The 20,249-nt window shown below is 31.8% G+C and overlaps 1 protein-coding gene across 1 annotated transcript in view; it reads left to right on the top strand.

Annotated features, from left to right (window-relative positions):
* The window catches only part of pasha (partner of drosha), a 101,729-nt gene that overhangs the window by 65,507 nt on the left and 15,973 nt on the right, over positions 1-20,249 (top strand). The window contains exons 6-9 of the mRNA XM_067279037.1: positions 1,498-1,567; positions 3,046-3,106; positions 6,425-6,506; positions 7,597-7,698. Coding sequence (XP_067135138.1) covers positions 1,498-1,567; positions 3,046-3,106; positions 6,425-6,506; positions 7,597-7,698 — 315 coding nt within the window. The remainder of the gene's footprint in view (positions 1-1,497; positions 1,568-3,045; positions 3,107-6,424; positions 6,507-7,596; positions 7,699-20,249) is intronic.

The following is a 20,249-nucleotide window of genomic DNA, read 5'->3' as shown; positions in this document are numbered from 1 at the left end:
ATGACAAGTACCGTTTGCTCCCCTTCATGAACACCCATATGCGTTATGCATTCTGAAGAACCAAGTGCAAGAAAAAGGAGAATTTCCCATATGTTCTGTAACCTCTAAAAATAATTAAAATGTTTATTATTAATTTATCTAATTTATTTATTCTTCATAAAATGCCATTAATAGGTGCTTTTAAAACAATTATGGATACATTCTTCAAAAAACCTATTTATATTTAAGGTTGCTTGAAGTATACAGGGTTAGCCAAAAGTCTGTAAAAACTTTAAAAATTTATAAAAATAATGAAAAGGCATCATATTGAAGAGTGGTTTGCACTATAAGTATTCTCAAGATGGAAAATTTTTTTGTTTGAAAAGTTGCCGACAAATGCACCGAATGTAATCCTAAGACAATAAGAATGATTATGTTCAATTTGTTTATTGTAACAGCAATTCTGACAGCAAGTGTTTGATATGCTCTCCACCACAAGTTATGATACAAGTGACAATGCCTGTGACTGCAGTCAGCATGTCTAGATGGATGAAACTCTCTTTGTGCCAAATGTCATCTTTCAATTCCAACAATATGGAAGGGCCTAATTGATACATTCTAGACTTTAAATGTCCCCATAATTAGAAATCAACTGCTGTCTTAGATTTTGCAATGGCTAGTGATAAGTCTGTCTGCAAAAAATTTCAATCAAAAATTTTTCTTACTAGAAAAATGATATGAGATGATGCACCATCCTGTATAAATGTGACAGTAGGCAGTACCTTCCTTTCACACAAAAAGGATATGTCTTGTTCATGCAGTAGTGTCAGATAATGCTGCACATGTACTGTGGTAGTCTTAAAAGCCAATTTTTGGACAAAGCCCCACAATGTGAAATCAGTGCAGATACACCAAACTCACTCGTGGTGAACGAACTGGCTGCATTGTGTAAACATGTGGATTAGCAGTTGCTCATATGTGCTGATGTAATGTTCAGATTTTGTGAAAATACAAAAATGCATGTTAATCTGGCATTATTGATAATCCAACAGTGCTCTGGTCTTGTAGGTACCAAATTAATGAACTTCTACAGTAATCATAAACATTTTTATGATATTTTAAAATAGTGAAATATTTAATTTATATTCAGTATTACAAATCTCTTTTAATAATTAAAATTATTATATAGATTAATTATAGTTTATATATCATTTACAGGTCTATTGAATTAATTCAAACTTATACATTCTTTATAATTCATATGATTATCTTGATATGGAGAAAATTATAAATTGCTAATTACATTGACATTTATACTAATTATATAAGATATGAAAATAATGACAGCATACACTTCAATAATAATGAAGTAACAATAAACTCAATCTTTTGGTGTTAATATCTTTAAAACTAACGAATACAGATAATATTAATGAATAAATAAATACTATTTTTAAGTTTTGTTTATATTAAATTAAATTTTAATTAAGTTTTAAAATTATAAATTTTTTCTTTCAGATTATTTGAGTGTGCGTAAATATTGTGAAAATCTATTTGAATTTCAAACAATTACAGTAAGGCGATTCAAGTAAGTTACTTATTTAATTTTTATTTAATTAAACAAACATATGTAACTTAAAAGTTTAATAATTCAACTTTATTAAACTTTTAAGTTTCATATGTTTGTTAATTAGAACATAATATTCATATTTTGAATATATTAAGAAAATTTAATAATGAACATTAAGTATATGTTTAACTGATAAAAAGAGTAATCTCTGCATCTTATGGAAACTATTATCTAATAGATGATGAAGAAAGTTTGTTGATTGGTTTGTTATTTATGTATTTTGACAGTTTGAGCAAATGCGATGAAACTTTTCAGGAACCCATCCTCTCAATGACTGCTTTTGGTCAAATTAACTTCAATCCCTCTACCTGCAACAGGTTCCCTTTCTATCTGACCAGTGGGATGTTGGCATTCAAATAGGAAAATTATTTAATACAAAGTTATCAAGACAAAAAATATATAAATAAAATAATTCCATATATGTATATAAAGGACTTGATGCAGAAAACTCAGTATAGAAGTTGTTGGAGAGGGATCTCTGTCTTACAATGGATAATAATGACTGATGATGATGATATATATAAAGGAATGAGCATCCAAAAATGTTAATGTAGCTAATCAAAATCAGAGTTTTATCTATGATATATGTATGTTCTCTGCCAATCAAAGAAGTGTAACGCTTCCAGCAAACTGGAAATGCTGTCATTATCTCTCTATCTCTCTGTCAAGATTTAATTACGGATTTCATGTACTTACAGACATTTTGATTTAAACATTCATTATAATCTGCATGTAAACATTTGATAGTAATTATATATTTATTAAATACTTTTCTTGTTACTTTTTGTTTATAATTGTTTGAGATAAAAATGTTTCCTAGTTCAGATGATTATGGTGATGACATATCTGGTGCCATTACAGTGCAGTTCTATTTTACATTTTAAAATTTAGTTTCTTAAAAAATTGATATGGAAAGTATTATTTATTAAACTGAAAAATTATTCTTGTTATATCCAGATAATGAAATTGTCAAAGTTTGGAAGATTTACAATCATTTCTCTAGATTTATCAATTTTGATTTAAAATAATTGGTTGTTTTATCAACTCATACTGATTCTGAAATATTCAACTGTTAACAAAAACAAAATACAATTCATATTGTAACTTAAAAGGAATTTAATACAAATCAAATCTTGTATATATTAATGGCAGGATTGCACCACAGACTGACTAGTTTATATATATGATGTATACTTATTTTACTTATTTTTTATGATTATTAATAAAATATTTTTATACTTATTATTTTTGTTAATTTAAAGATTTATTTTGATATATTAATAAAAGGTAATATAATTAAAATTATAAGAATTTTTTTATGGGAAATTAATTGCACTAAACAGATAATTATTTTGATTTATTGTTTATTGAAATATTAATACATTAATTTTTGAGCATTTTATATTATTACATAAGTTATTAAATTATTTGTTTAGGACATGGGCTGGAAGACGAAAGCATCAAAAGTTAATGAAGCAATTACAACGCCCAACACTGGTAAGAAATTTTAAATATGTTAGATGTAAGTAATGTATTGGTAACTTATTAATTTGTGAAGTGAAAAAGCTTCTAAAGTATTGGTATATATGGAACATGTTATTGTAGAGAAGATTTGTAAAGTTTAATGTTTAAGAAAAATTTTATCTTCCGGACGAACCCTCGTATAACTTATTTTTGTTTAAACGGCTGTAGTTATCCAAAAACATCGTCGTCGTCATTTATAATTTTTTTAGAAGTTGAGAATCGTAATTTTTTCAATTTCTATTTTTAATAGGTTTTTATATTACCATTTTTAATAAATATAATTATAATTTTTAGTGCTTGCTTTTGGATTTATCTCTGTTTTAATTTTCTTGCAATTAATGGTTATTTAATATATAATGTATTTACTAAAAAGTAGTATTTATTGCTTTTTAGATGTTCAAACAAACTTTTAACATTTAAATCAATTAGTCAACAAACATTTTGGTTAATTTTAAAGAACAACAATCTTTACAAAAAAACTGATCATGACAGGAAAATTTTTGAGGTTTTCTTTTCCTATCAGTTTTATTTCAAAATACTGTTTCAAATAAATTTTTATTTTTTAAATTAGAAAACAAGGAAAAAATCTGCAAATGTGTCAAGATCTGCAAATTGTAGATCTATATTTAATAGAGCTAATTCAGTTATTTCTTTAATTAATTAATTTTAATCTTTATATATTCTACTTTGTACTGTACATCTTATGTCAGTATAATGTAATGTTTATTAACTTTGGTGCAAATATGATATATAGTATACAGGTATACCTCGAGTTACGTCGTTCTCGATTATACGTCGTTTGTCAAAAAAGTATATGGAAAAATAAAAATCGAGTTTAAGTCATTTTATTCGACTTTACGTCCGTCCGCCACAAATATCGAAGTCGTAATATGACTAGAAAAGCGTTAAAAGCACATAAAATCATATTAAAATATGTACATTTATAGTAAATGTTAATATAATCATCATAAATCCTAGAGAACGAAACACGAAAACATCTGTGTTTCTGTGTCGTCGTCTTATTTAGCGGTCTTTAAGTGCTCATTATTGGCTTTTTCCACGGTAGTTCCAATATCTACCGTTTGGCGTTGTTGTCGGCACCACTCGATATTGGTAAATTTAACATAAATTAGTTTATTTTCTACTATCGCAAAATAATTTTAATAACTGTATTTGTTATTTAACCTTAAAAAATCATCTTATTTTATAATGTCTTAGAGAAACCACATTCACAAATAGAGTCTGCGATGTACTGTAAATATCACCAAATTGTAAACATGTACAGTACATGTATTCGTAAATTTAGATTACTTTTTTCTGTACTATATTAAAAACTAAAATTTATTTGTTTGTAAACTCAAAATAGATTCTTATTAACCATATATTATTAAAAATGCATTTATAAATAAAATACAGAACTGGGAATGGTAATTTGTGGTTTAGCCTAGTGACAAGTAAATTCAGAGAGAAGTAAATTTGACTTACGTCGCCTCTCCTGGAACCAATTACCGACGTAAGGTGAAGTATACCTGTATATAGTTGCAATATCATTTATTATTGTATAGATTTGCAATATTTTATCAAATTTGTTTTCATAATTTGTTATACTTATTATTTCTGTATTATTTTCTGTAAATAGAAAATAATCCAAGACTTCTCAATAAATCATTAATTAAAATAGAATATTCATAAAGCATCATAAATTGTAGCAAATTAGTGTATCAAAAATTTAGAACTCATAAATATTGTGAGAATCTGAAGGGGAAGTATGAAAGTAATTAAGTAATTAAATAATTAAGAATTTATTTTAATGCATCGCAAAAAATGAAGAGGAAAAGGTCAACAGAAAAATCCACACACTTCCTATTTCTCGAGATTTCTTGATAGATAAAACAGACCAAATATCCCTCAGATTTAAACATTTATTACTAAGGTTGCAATACAAATCCTGACCTTAGTTACCCTCGGCAGTTAATTCCATTTGTTTGACAGCTGTTATCAATTTTATGAAGTAAACTGAGTAAGAATACCGGATAGAAAAAGGTAATAAATTTCTCGAAACGTTCGATTTCGGACAATTAACATAAACAACACCCGGATCCATAGATAGCATTAGTCAGCTTCCACACAAACGTGTATAAAAAGGGGTTTCAGCCGTGCCTCGGGGCGATCGTCCAAAGGAAACCTCCAGGCAGACGACTCCGTTCGGACCTTCCTTCGTCCACCTTACTAAAAGGACTGCTCGAGTCTCGATCGCCACAGGTTAAGAGGTATTTGCCTAGATTGTATAGTCCGAAACTCTCTCCCTAGGTAATAAGATAGACTAATGCTAAGGTAACAACTAAATTTCTTAGCCCGTACTAAAGGCCGGAATCACGACGGCCAGCCTAATCGATGTCTACCGGAGACGTTGCCTTGTTAATCGATGCACCGATAAGGAATTATTTAGAATCTGTATCAACTTTCTGTTTTCGTATTCCTCTGTACTAGTTTTGATGTTTAAATATTTTTTTTTATAATTTACTATTTGTCATCCTCGAGTACGGCCGACACCTTATCTCCACCTCGCTAACCCTCCCACTCGATTTATCGCCATCCGTCGATGCAGTGACGGAACTCGCCATCCCGTTGCCGGTAAGCGGGGTCGAGCTCGCAGCTCTACACCCCTTGGTTCTCACAATATTATATGAAAAGATGAAAGTGTTTTATTTATTTAAAAATTTTTATATTTAAATAGTCTGTAAGTATAATATCTTTTAGTGGTTTTATATAAAAAAAACAGTTGTAAAAACATTCTCACACTGATTTTTTAAATTTGAAATACTGCCATAAAACTCTTTCATTTGAACTATAGCTTTGGAGTATATTTAGTTAGTGTCAAACTATTTCATAAAACTGCAAAGGCTTTAACATTGAATACAAAATAAAATAAATTAAAAATTATTTAGTTTTTCTGTTTGTTATAATTAAAATAATTCTAGAAATATTTTCTTAATTTGATTCTTTTCTGTTCATTAATTGATGATAAACATTAATGATTATTTACTATAATTTTTAAATTTATTAACTATACTTTGTCAATTATCTGATATGAATTATTTTATAATTTCTTAAAAGGGATTCATTATGAATATTTGTAGTGATTAAACAGTTAAATATATATAAAATTTAATTATAATTAAAAATAATTTATTAAAAAATTTTTATTTCAGTTATAAAAAGTCAATAAAATTGTTTGGAATATTGGTTATAAATTTCTGTAATAATTATGAAGTATTTCGTATTTTACAGCCAGAAGGAACCAAATTGATTACGTGTCCTCTTCCCGTAGCTCCCGAAAAAGGTACTTCTACCGGGAATAATACAAAAAGAGGTTAGATTTTTGATTATGTTAAATATATATTCAGTTAAAATATAGAAAGTAATTTTTTTCTATAAATAATTTAATAGTATTTAAGATTGCCAAAATTTCGTAATATATTTATTTATTTACTTATTCAAATTCTAATTACTCAACTATGAAAATAATTCAAATGAATCTTTATATTTGAAAATATAAAAATTTAAAAGTGAATCTATTCTATTATTTGAATGTTATGAACATAAACTGGAGATGGAAGCAAATTTAAAATTTTTTAGAAATATAAAAAGAGTTTACAATTTCTGAAAAAAACTTCATACAATTAATATTCTAAACATAATTTAATTTATACATTATTTCATTTTGTAAAACCCTTAATTTTATATCAAGATTCTTTAACACGAATATTAAATATAATTAATAATTTTTTTTTTCAAAACCAAATTATGTATCAGTTGCAAAATAATTTGATGCATTAATATTATTATTTGTTAAAATTTTAAAATATAATAAATATTTGAAATTACAGTAGAGCATCGTTTATCCAAATCAATTGGGGACTGGGGTTGTTCGGATAACCGATTACGTACGAAAAAATACATTAACCTATCCGACGTTGAAATTTTTCTCTGTTGCGTGTCGCTTCGTGTCGAATTTTCGTCGATTTTAAGCCTAACGAAAATTTTTATAATAATAATCGAGGCTGTCGTATCGTTAAAAATTATTTCTTTATTTTGTACAAACAAAATAAATATATTGAAAAATATAAAAACAAAAAAGTTATACTTTAGAAGTTAATCTAGTATCAAAAACGTTCGATTCGGCACGACACGGTCCGACCGGAAAGCTTTTGGTTAACCGCCGTTTCGGATAAACGATGCTCTACTGTATTTTAGTTACGAATCTTTATTTTTATTTAATGTGTTTAAAAAATTTGATTATACTTACAAATTTTGATAAATCAATAAACAAAGTTATCATTAAGATAATTGATAGATTTATAAAGTAAAACTCAAAATATTACTAGAAGTTATGCTTTTAAAAATTCATATTTGAAAAATTGAAAAGTGGTAAAATTTATAAATATCATTTTATATTTCAGAATTTGTAATGAATCCTAGTGGAAAATCCTACGTTTGTATTCTTCATGAATATGTTCAGCATGCAATGAGAGTGCAGCCACGATATACTTTTAAAGAATTAGGTAAGATATATATAACTGAGGTTTAATTTACATTTTTAAAAGAAAATTCATTAAGAATTCTCTGATGGGTTTATTTAATTGGCAATTCATATATGTATTTAAAATCTTATAGCAATATTGTGTATAGTAACACATTCATTTTTAAATAGAATTATGATACTTATTTTTATACTAAAAAGTTAATTCTTAAATAAAAGGTAGCAATTAAAGTATCTAATAGATACATTTATCTTAAAAGAAACGTGTTAATTTTCATTTGAATTAAAATAAAGAAAAGATATTAAAATATTGATTACAGAATACAAGTGGTAAACAGTCTAAAAATAATAATTATAGTGAAACTTTCAATAACGACAATCGCAAGGAATTGTAAAATGTTTTTGAGAATTGCCCATTATTAGAAAGGAAATAAGAAAATCAACATTTTTAACATACTACAAAAAGCTCTTAATTTATTTAGAGGTTTAATTGTTTACATATAAACTTATGTAAAATGATCTATAATTGTTTTTCTGTACTACGGTAATTTTTTCTTAAAGTAGATTTTAAGTTTTTGCAAACATTTTCAGCCGTCTGTACCTTTTTTTCTATACAAAGAATTATTACTATGTTAAAACTTTTAACTCAATAACTGAAAAAACCAGCAAAACAACCACTCATTTGAAAAGCAAATGTTTTTGTTCATTTTTAAAAGGACATAACCACGCTGACGTTCTAATACGAAATCGCACAATTTTCAAATGGATTGTAACTTTTACATTGTCGCCACTGACTCGAGGATACGCCACCCATCTAAAGGAACACCGAGTGGACATATCTAAAGACCTATTAGCCACCACCCTATTGGCATATGACAGAGCTCTGGCTGTGGAAGTCCATTTTAATAGGACCAAAATCCTACACAGAACAGCAGATATCTTGAGTTAATGAAAATTTACAAGGCAGCCATAAGAAAAAAGTCATCAACTATAAGGAAGATAACACAATCCCAAATCTGTGGAAAATATATAACCATTTAACATAAATCTCACAGTCTTTCCACCAATCAGCAACAGCAATACAGAAGTTATGATCTGTTCAAAAATTGTGCAATTAGAACACCAGCCTGAAGATGTCCTTTTAAAAATGGATGAAAACATCTGCTTTTCAAATGAGTGGTTGTTTTTCTGATTTGTTTTTTGGTTATTGAGTTAGAAGTCTTATCAATATTAGCCAGTAATCTGTTGTTGTCTCTTGTATTACTACATTTTTTGTAACATTCAATGACTTCTTTCCACATTTCATACAACTTTAATATCCAACCCTGAAGCAGCTTCTTATTGACTAGATAAACTTTCACTAAAAGTAAGCACAAAATATTGTGACATGCTTGAAATTTATTGAGTCATCCATCTGATCCTTTGAAGTTTGTAAATATTAATTATTTTTCAAGTTTTAGTCTTTTCGTGAATTAAACTTCTAGATAATAGAATGTTATTTGTTCTTGTTCAACCAAACTATATGTGATGCCATCTACAGCGATCCCTCAGAATTAGGGAATACACTTTTAATGTTTGTTTAAAAGTTTATTGACAATGCCCTGATGCTTATTTCAGGTGTTCAGTTACATGTGAGAGCCAAATTTGGTGAAGAAATTTTTGTTCAATTTAGTTTTTCCTTAAAGTTGTTTTGCTAAAATTGTCAAAGATAATTAAACTATTTCCCACAGACTTATTTCCTCGTTGAGGATGACACGTCGAATGTGTCACCTGGAATCAACGAGTGAAAATTTGACTGTTGGCCCCGATGTACTAAACCTCCTAACGAAGTCATGGGAAAAACCCAGGAGGAGCCCCCCTAATAAAAAGGAAGGGGGTGATAACAAGCCGAAGCAGTTGTCATCAACCCTTTTTCCTAAGTGTATGTGTTCCAAACTGCCGATTTAGCCGTTGCCACTCGCTGCCGCCGCCGACACCCAAGAAGACGAGGAAAAGAAAGGATTACCCTCTGAACCGAGTTCCCGACCTTTTGTCGATTTGCGCATCGATACAACTGGGACTCACGAGTGTTTTAAGGTATTTATCATCTCGCAAACTTACTGTGAGTTCTCTCTCTCGATCAGGGTTGCGTTAGGTTTATCTCTTTATATCCCTCTCTCTTTAGCAATTGTGCTAAGCATCTAAAATAGTTTTTAGCCATTGTGCTAAGCTTCTGAAATGATCGTAATCTTGTAAACAATATCTCGTAGAACTTGTAAATAATATCTATCAAAAACGAGTATTTTTGTTAAATGCTAATTTGTGGAGTGTACTTCTTCCGGTCGTTTCCATCTGCCTCCATTCCAAGTTCGGAAGCCCGCGAATGCGACCGCTCGCACGATAAATAACGTAACGGCCATCGAGATTTCCGTGTCCGGCAGACACGGCGGTGTCATCCTGACAAGGTGCCGAGGAGATGCCAACCCTGCGGTCACACATACACTTTAAGTTTTCTTTTTCATTTAATTTTATTACATTGACTTTTTCTTTCAACAATAAGTCTTAAAGATTTATTGTTAAAAAAACAAATTTTTATAAGATGTAACTTAATCTTTCTACAAAAAGAAAGTTTTATTTACAGTCAAGGAATAAATTTGGAAATATTGCAGCTAGTTCTATAATGCAACCTCCATTTCATCTGTCAATTTAAGTTTTAACTTTATTTTATAATAATTACAATAATAACAATTAATAATGAAATATAATATTAATTTGAATTATTAAAATTTTTATATATTTATGTTTTATTGAAATATTATCCAAGTTATTAAGATAAAATTTTTATATTTGTTTCAAAATAGTTTGGATTTTGGCCTAGTTTTTATAATATCAAATGGAGAATGTCAAGGCAGTAAAGATATAAGCCTGCTTTCTGGGATCTAGGATTGAATCTGGACAGAGAACCCCATGAATTCTTTTGTCGGTTCGTAATGGATATGTCAGACCCTGTCCCTCACTATCTTCTTGTTTTTATTATGGGTCTAGTCCACATTGGGGAAGAGAGTAGGTGCATCATAAGGGGGTAGGTGCGACCCAGTCCTTGCATCATAATAATTTGCAATCTCACCCACTCATATCTGCATTATGTAATTTATGAACAGTCCTTATGTTTATAAAACAAAATATAATTTAAAGTTAATTGCATTGATTGGCTACACATGAGATGGATCTTAGGATAAAAAAATATGGAATTGAAAAATTTTAATCAAAAAATTACTTTAATTAAATTTTAAAAGATAAAATAAAACTGCATTGTAACAAAACCAGATATACTGCCATTATGATCATTTGGAATTGAAATAATTTTCATCTCAAATAACTATCAACATGAAAATAATTAGGAAAATATTTAATAAATATATCACTACTATAAAACCATATGCAGATTATGACAAACTTTTAAATCAGAATGAACTGTAAGTACTTTAAATCTTTGATTAAATCTTGGAAGCAAGAGAATACTTGAAGTGTTGACAGAATGTAGATCTTGTATCCTAGATCTAGATGAAACTCTGGTTCTGATTGGGTATGTTGTTTTTTATGTTAAAATCAAACAAATAAATGAACCAGTAAAAGTCTCTTTAATCCGAAATTTTTTTTTTTTAACGGTAGACTATCCCACAGTTTTACAGGTTATGAACTCCTTTATTGTTTTTCTACAGATGCATTTTGGGTCAGTGTTTCCTTCCTGGTCCCTCTTCAGTGCTACAAAATAAATTTATTTTCTTAACAAATCAACACGAGTAGATGACATTGTGTGAGAAACACCTTAAAACTATCTCACTATACCCTAAGCTCTCCTTATACACTTTTACGATACTTCTGTGTTTCATTCGTATTATCCTCCAAAAACCTGCCGTTGTTTCTTTTTTGTGTTGGTGTAGTACATTGATGCTGTATTAGTGACAATAAAACGTATAATACTCGGTAACATTTTTTTAAAAACGACTAATTTTAACATAATTACTCTTTAAAATATTTTAGGTAACTAATTATTATAATTATTATTATTATTATTTATTAATGAATATACATAAGGTACATGCCCGGTGCCATTAAGTACAAAACCGGGTGAGAACATGAGATACATTAAGCAGTTTTCTGAAGAACAAGAATTATCTATAGTGGTATTAATAGGTTTAAATAATATAAAATACATAAAATACATCAAGAATAAAGACAATTGTAAAACGCTTCATCAAGAAGATGAAGCAGTATCACAAGACATGGTGCACAGATTGAGGACGAGACAATAAAGGCTCGCGTTTAACATATTTCGATAATGCATTGCAGAAGATGGTAACAAAGGATTAATGCCTTGTAGAATGTCATACATAGATGTCATTAACACACGCGTATGCGACATAATTACACGTAGTGCACATTTGAGTTATTACATATATAGCAATTGATTTACATCTTATGAGCCAATATAAAATACCAACCAGTGCCAGTATATCGAAGCATATCGTCGGCACATATCTTATTATTCAATTTAAAATTAACAATTCGGCACCATATAGACATTTAGAGCAACAGCACATTCATGACATCGAACATCATAACATAAAGAAATAAAATATTAATTGAAATTAACAAATATGGTAATATCTTTGTGCAAGCGTCATCTATGTGAATATATCACATAGAATAATTTATGAACCATATAAAGTATTATAAATATATAGCATGAGAAAATAAATATCATGTATAAGTAACAACAAACATATTAACTATCATCAAATAAAATATTAACAGCAAATAATAACACATATATCACATATAAATATAGTAACCTGAATTTAAATAACAAAACTTAAAATAACACCTAAATGTAACAAGTGAACAACTTTTTGTACAAGTTAAGCTGTACAGTCCATCACTCTTCTGTAAAGATGGGTCGGCACAGGTAGAATTCTGTGGAAGGTTGTAAAGCAGAAAAGAACAGCCAGTGTGCAACTGCGCCGTCCAAATTGAGTAGTAGGTTCTGTGTTCACGTAGATCTGAACAGTTCTAAAGTTGCATAATGATGGATCATCATCTGTCGGAGTCTGAAGAGTTCCTGTATGAGTGAGTCAGCACATGTCAATCTGTGCAGTCCAAGTAGTTAAAAAAAAAAAAAAAATCTTTGTACAAGAAATCTGTACAGTCCGTGAACAAAGTAAAGCGTGTATCTTGTTCACTCAAACCAATCTGCAGTGCTGTCAATGAGGCGGTATTGAAGTTGGAATCAGCACTAATGTGCAGACAAGCCAGCTCGGTCCCTTGATGTTGCCTTGCAGAGTTTGCAAAGATGATCGGTACAAACGAGGTGCGAAGCCAAAATTTCTTCTTCTTCTTGCTTGTATTCTGAATTAGGTGGTCATCGTTGAGAATATACATCGAACAATAATTGAAGAATCATCGTAAAACGATCCAATTGTGTATTCCTGAGTTATCTGCTGATGTAGGCTGGGACAGTAGTTCTTTTGAAGTACATGTTGACAAGCCGGATAAATGCGTCGTATGTGTCTTTAAAGATAAATAAACTTTCCAAGTTAGGGGGTGGCCAAACAAGGTTATGCGCTGCAGCAAGAGTTTTAAGCACAAATCTCTCAGGCTCAAGCATGGGGCATTGTAGAATGTAGTGTTTGCTTCCATCCAGGCACTCGCAAATAGTGCACATGGTAGTGGTGGTGCCCATAAATCGAGATTGGTATGTAAAAAATCTACCATGGTTAGTTAACATTTGTGTCAGATTGTGATTTGGGTAATACCATTTAATAGCGAGAAATTTTGGAATATCAGGAATAAAGTGATTGGTAATTGAATTATTATCCTCCCATTTTAATTGCCACTTGTCGATCACTTCCATCCATAAACTAGATTTGATTGTTTGTATGCTAATGTTTTTGTACGCAATTGGAAGATCAGTGTTAGTCGAAGCCAGACGTGCAAGATTATCAGCCCGCTCATTACCAAAATGACCCTGATGGCTTCTAATCCAATTTATGAAGTATTGGCAGGTCGAAGAATTCATGATATTTTGGATTTCATTTACAAGTGGATGAAAGCTTCTTGTCTTAAGAGAAGCTATAGCAGAGGCACAGTCAGTTATAATGTTAATTTTTTGCTGCGAATAATGATCTCTACACCAGGATGCAGCCATGCGTATTGCATATAGCTCAGCCTGAAAGCTTGAGCAACTCTCACCTAATCTGAATTGTTGATGTTCAATTTCCGTGCCTTCCCGAAAAGCCACGAAGCTGCATCCTACCAATGCTTCTGACTTAGATCCATCAGTAAATATTTCAATATCCATATTATCGTTAGAATCAAATTGGATGTTGTTTATCATAGCAGGGTGACTAGAGCGAGAGAACAGAACGGGTCTTTCAAAATCTGCTGCATATACGATTTGGTCGTTGATGTTAATATTCCGTCCCCATCTGATGTACCAAAGTTTTGTATAATATTCTACCACATTCGTTATCGGAGGTGTTCTAGCCAAGACCTGAATGGAGGCATTCGGTGAAGTGCGATACGCTTTTGTAATTTGAATAAGAGCTCTCCGTTGAGCAGCAATAAGTTTTTTGTAAATGTGTACCTTGTGAATGTCGTGACCCCAGCTACCACATGCGTAGGTGACGATAGGTATGAAAATCTGTTTATATATAGTACTGACTGCCTCTGAGGCTAAGCCCCATCTTCTTTTCGCCATGCTAGCGAAGGTATTGAAGATTCTGCCAGTGCGTTCATTGAGATATGACACATGTTCCTGCCAGAGCAGTCGGTGTTCAAGTATTACCCCAAGGTATCTGATGGTTTTTTCAACCTTCACAGTGTTTCCGCCCATTTTTATAGTCGGAACCCTCCTATATAGGTGCTGGTGTCGTGGCTTATTGAAAATTATGCATTTAGTTTTCTTGGCGTTAAAACTGAGTTTATACTCTTTCCCCCAGAGTAAAATGTTTTGTAAGATATGATTGCCATTTTGTTCAAGTGCAGATCTTGAGCGTCCCCCATACAAAACAAGCGCGTCATCCGCATAAGCAATAATATGATGTTGTCCAAAGTCTTGTCTCAGAAAGTTATCAAAAACTACATTCCATAAGATTGGGCCGCAAACCGACCCTTGCGGGCATCCACGTTCGACTTTCCTTTGAATGGTGTGTGCCCCGCAACAAAGATCTGCGTATCTGTGATCTAAGTAGTCAGTTAATAAACGATATAAGTTTCTAGGGCATTGTCGGCTCCTTAGGCTATTCAGTATCGACGGCCACCAAGCGCTGTCAAAGGCCTTGGCAATATCAAGGCTAATTGCTAAAACGTATCGGTTATCTTCAAGTAATGAGTTAATACATTTGATTACACTCTCAATAGCAGCTGGGGCCGAGCGTTGTGGTCGGAACCCAAACTGACAACTATGTAAGTATTGATTGGTCTCGAGGTGCCAATGTAGTCTGTTGGCTATTAATCGTTCTAATATTTTACCAAGTACCGGTAAAAGTGAAATTGGCCGGCATTCGTCTGTAGTTGCAGGTTTAGGTACAGGCACAATGCGCGCGTGTTTCCAAGAGTCAGGGAATATACCTTGATCGAGACATTTATTATAAATGTCTGTCAGTTTTTGTGGTATAATTAGCCATAAGTATTTAGCCAGTTCCGGCGAGATATCATCATGTCCTGCTGCTTTCCTGATGTTAAGATTAGCAAAAGCCCAGGCAATTTCCTCCGTTGTAAACTGAGGAGTATTTGGTGTATGTATTTCATTGTGAATATTTGCCCTAGTTTCCCGTTGATTGTCAGTGTCCTGCGACTCGGGATCCGGGATGCAGAAGGTGTCCATCTTTTTGTTGGCAGCCTCGGTAAAATTTTGACCAGCATGTGTCGAATGTAAGATTTGTCGATGTTTTAATTTATTAGTGCAATAGCGTGTAATAAATCCCCATGGATTGGAATTTGCTGCAGCACAAAACTCGTCCCAAGAGCGTAGCTTAGCCTGTTTTATTGCCAATTTATATTTCTGAAGATGATCTACAAATTGTTTCTTTAGATTAGTGCGGAGTGGCTCTGTATGACAATTCTGAAAATTTTTCCTTAACCGAACATTAGTAGCTCTCAAAGATGTCAGATCGCTATTCCACCATGGAACAGAAGTTTTGTTATTCCTATATTTAGGGATAAATTTCCTGCAGGCCTCTTCGATAACCCTAATAGAGTTATCCAGTTGTTGTCTAGTCATCTCAGTGTCAGTATGATCACCCAGCTGAAGATGTAAATCTAGATGTGTTTTCAAACCGTCCCAATCTGCTCTTTTTAAGTTGTATTTGAGGCGGGGTTGCCGTAAGTTAGTTGCATTATGGTGTTTGATCTTAAACGAGATCATAGCATGATCATCCAGAGAATCGTCCAGAATCCTCCAATCGCCCACAAACGAGAGACATCCCAATGAGCATGCAGTGATGTCAACCCAGCTTTCCCCGCGGCTGGACACAAATGTAGGAGGGGAGGACGGATCGTTAATTATTTGTATGTCATTCCGGGCAAAAAATTCCTCCCAACATCTCCCACGAGGATCAAGGTAACTATACGTACGTACAAGTTTCCTTTCTTTAAAAGAATCCAACCTTTAAAATACACACCATTCTTCAAAAGGAACACCACAATGTATATTGCCCCCAATTAAAACAATTTAACTGACAATACAATTTTTTCTTGGTATTTCATTCGTGACAAATTATAATTCTATTTTTACTAACTTACTGCGTCCTCTATCAGATTATACCATTGTTGGTCTATTTGCATGCCATTTGATATATTTATTAGTGTATTACTATTATTCCTATTAACAATTGCAAACAAATAAATTTTTAACTTGTTTTTATTTTTAATCAATGATGTAATCACCTGCGTTATCAACAACCTTTTCCATCTAGTGCGCAAATTTTCGATTCTGTATCAATAAGAATCAATTGGTTTTTTAGCAAAATATCTGGAGATGGCATTTCGGATATCATCCAAATTTTCAAATTTTTTGCCACATAGAAAGTGTTGTAGCAATTTGAATAAATGGAAATCCAATGGTGCAATGTCAGGCAAGTATGGTGGGTGAAGCAGTGCCTCCCACCCCAATTCATTAATTTTTTCCAGGGTTCGTCTTGCACAGTGCAGTCTTGCATTTATCATGTTGCAGAATAATGCCTTTTCTGTTGACAATCGCTGGACACTTCAATTTAAGTTCGATTTACTCGATCCAATTGTTCACAGTAAAGGTCTGCATTCAGTTTGTCCAGGTTTCAGCACTTCAAAATGAACGATTCCACGAATACTCCACCAAACACACAAAATTGCCTTTTTGGGATGTAAACCTGGCTTAGCAGTACTTCGTGGTGATTCATTCAGAGAGAGCCGCTGCCTTTTGCGTTTTGGATTATCATAAAGGACCCATTTTTCATCTCCAGTGATCAAGCAATCAAAAAACGCTTCTGTATTGTGCCGTCGAAGCAATAAGTTGCTTGTGGTGGATCAGTTAGCTTTGTTTTCTATAAATAAATAATGACTAACTCGTTACAAAGCTATACATCCTCTTACTAAACTTAATAATTATAATTAAATTAAATAAATAATTTTAATAATTTGGAACTGGAGGAAAAGAAATTGGCCCGAAGCGGGACTCGAACCCGCAACTTCTGCTATCCGTGCAGACACGTTACCAGTTACGCTACCCGAACCTTCAGTCTGATCGCCTCCTCCAGTATATATAAGCTAACACGACGACCATCGGCGGTCATTACACTTGGGAGGACGTGGGCACTTGATGTGTCCCCAGCCGGCATTGTAATGACCGTCGATGGTCGTCGTGTTAGCTTATATATACTGGAGGAGGCGATCGGACTGAAGGTCCAGGTAGCATAACTGGTAACGTGTCTGCACGGATAGCAGAAGTTGCGGGTTCGAGTCCCGCTTCGGGCCGATTTCTTTTCCTCCAGTTCCAAATTATTAAAATTATTTATTTAATTTAATTATAATTATTAAGTTTAGTAAGAGATGGTGCCTAACGCCAAGCTCTAGTGCCAAATTGTCTTATTAATTATTTATTTATTATAGCCAACTCTAGCCCGATAATTCGGCTCTTGTGGATGTGTAGCTTTGTTTTCTTCAAACAGATTATGCAGGATCCAAACACCTGCTGTGCATACTTTACCAACCTGCTGCAAATGTTCTTGGATGGTCAAGCGAGGTTGGTTAAGAGTGTTTGACAGTTTCTCGATTGTCCGACACAGATTTGCTTCCACTTCCACCCTTAACACGTCATTGTCTAAAGTTGTTGGTCTTCCCGATCGATACGAGTCGGAAAGATCAAAATTACCGGATCCGAACTTAGAAAATTACCTTTGGCATTTACGAATGTCTAATGCACTTGGATAAATATCGCAAATGTTTTTGATAGCAACTGTTGCATTACTACCCTCATGAAACTCAAAAAGCATACAATGCCAGATATGTACTTCTTCTGGTATTTGGCTGGCCATTTCACCCAAAATTGCAAAAAAAATTTAAGGTTGAATTATTTACAAGTAAACAAGTCACTTTAACCTTAAAATGTCTTTTGCATGGCTTTAAAGTACACAATGAGCCAATAAATGATAAACAAGTATTGATGTGCAGAAACGACATTACTTTCCAGTTTACCTAATATGACACATACACATTAATATATATATATATATATATATATAATTTTCAAAATTGTAATAATGTAAGATCAAAAATGAAAGTATCTATTTTAATGGGTCTAGTTTGTTTTTGGTATAGATGAAGTTGGCATGACTGTATTAACTATTACAGCACTTATGACTATCATGTTTAACAGCTAGTTGGACTATTTTTTTACTAATATTGATGGCAACTTTTTAAAATTTATGTATTTGTGCCAAGTTTAAGCTGAATATGTTTAACCGCTGCTTTAACACGATATTATCGATGGTCAAGATCATAGAAACAATGTTCATAGATTGAACATATTTCAAAAGTTTCAAATTTTCTGTAGTAAGATAGCATTTAAAAGGATTGCTACGTCAAGTCTGTTATGACTAGCTGTCACTGCTGTGTCAAAATAACTTTGACAAAACATCACATTTTGCATTTTAATGTCCTACTAATAAAGTATGTCTGTATGTCTAAACCAGTGGTTCTCAACTGGAATTCACACGGACCCTAGGGGTCCATGTAACATTACTGGGGATCCACAAAAAAAAATACCGAATTGAGTTCACGGTGATTTTTTTTTAGTGGTCTATAGGGTAATTCTACTTCAGAACAATTGTTTTACTGAGAATTGCATTTCTACAGATATATATATTGTCAATTTCTTTATTACTCATTTCTTGCATAAGGGTTAAAATGTAATTATTTAAAATATTGAAAACAAATATGACATATATATCTCATTGACAAAGGTCAAAGATATATACAGTAGAGCATCGATAAGTGGAACGTCGGTAAGTGGAATGGCCGGAAAGTGGAACGATTTTCAGTCGGACTGTGTCGTGCTGAATCGAATGTTTTTGATACTAAATTTACTTCTAAAGTATAATTTTCATGTTTTTTATATATCTTTAATATATTTATTTTGTTTGTACAAAATGCAGAAATAATTTTTAACGATACGATAGCCTCGATGATTATTATAAAAATTTTCGTTAGGCTTAAAATCGACGAAAATTCAACACGAAGCGACACGCAACGGAGAAAAATTCAACAGGAAGCGATACGCAACGGAGAAAAATTTGAACGTCGGACAGGTTAATGTATTTTTTCGTACAAAGTCGGAAACTGGAACAAATCATTAACTGGAAGGACCCCAGTCCCCAATTGGTTCCACTTTTCGACGCTCTACTGTATATATATTTATTTATTATTATTTTTTTAATGCAACTCCTTTCTTTTTTTATTAGTGAAAAATATAAGGTTTTTTTCCTGTGCAGTGTCTATGTGGGTCCACAAAAAAATTAAGAGGAAAAGGGATCCATGGGTAAAAAAAGATTGAGAACCACTGGTCTAAACAATCAACAGACTTACATATTAAATACAAATTTAATTCTGTTAGCTTTTCATACTTTTAAATTCAATTTAAAAGTATGAAAATCTAACAGAATTATATAAAACTGCTTATGTAATTTTGCATTGAATATTTTCTAACTAAAACAACATATTTGATTAAATGTAATAAGAGGGATTTTCATTTTATATTAAATTAAACAGAGTTGTCTTAGACATCCTACAGGTATGACTTCAAATGCATCAGAATTTCAAATATAAAATTAATCCAAAGCTTTGTATAAATAAAATAAGTGTTTTAAATAACTTAACAAACATACTGTAGTAACATTATAAAATAAAATTTTATTAATGCAGACATTATTTTCAAACACTCAAAATAGTTGAAGGTAACTAACATAATGATGATGATGAAAAATGTAAGTTTAAAGTTTTTTTTTATGTATGTCACATCTGTGTCACATGTTGCCTTCTTCCACCACCAAACTGAAT

This window comes from Centruroides vittatus, unplaced genomic scaffold, assembly GCF_030686945.1.
Source record: "Centruroides vittatus isolate TY-2023 unplaced genomic scaffold, ASM3068694v2 contig_854, whole genome shotgun sequence".
Taxonomy (NCBI): Eukaryota; Metazoa; Arthropoda; class Arachnida; order Scorpiones; family Buthidae; genus Centruroides; species Centruroides vittatus.
Note: the sequence above shows the minus strand (reverse complement) of the source record. Positions and strands in the feature narration are given on the sequence as shown.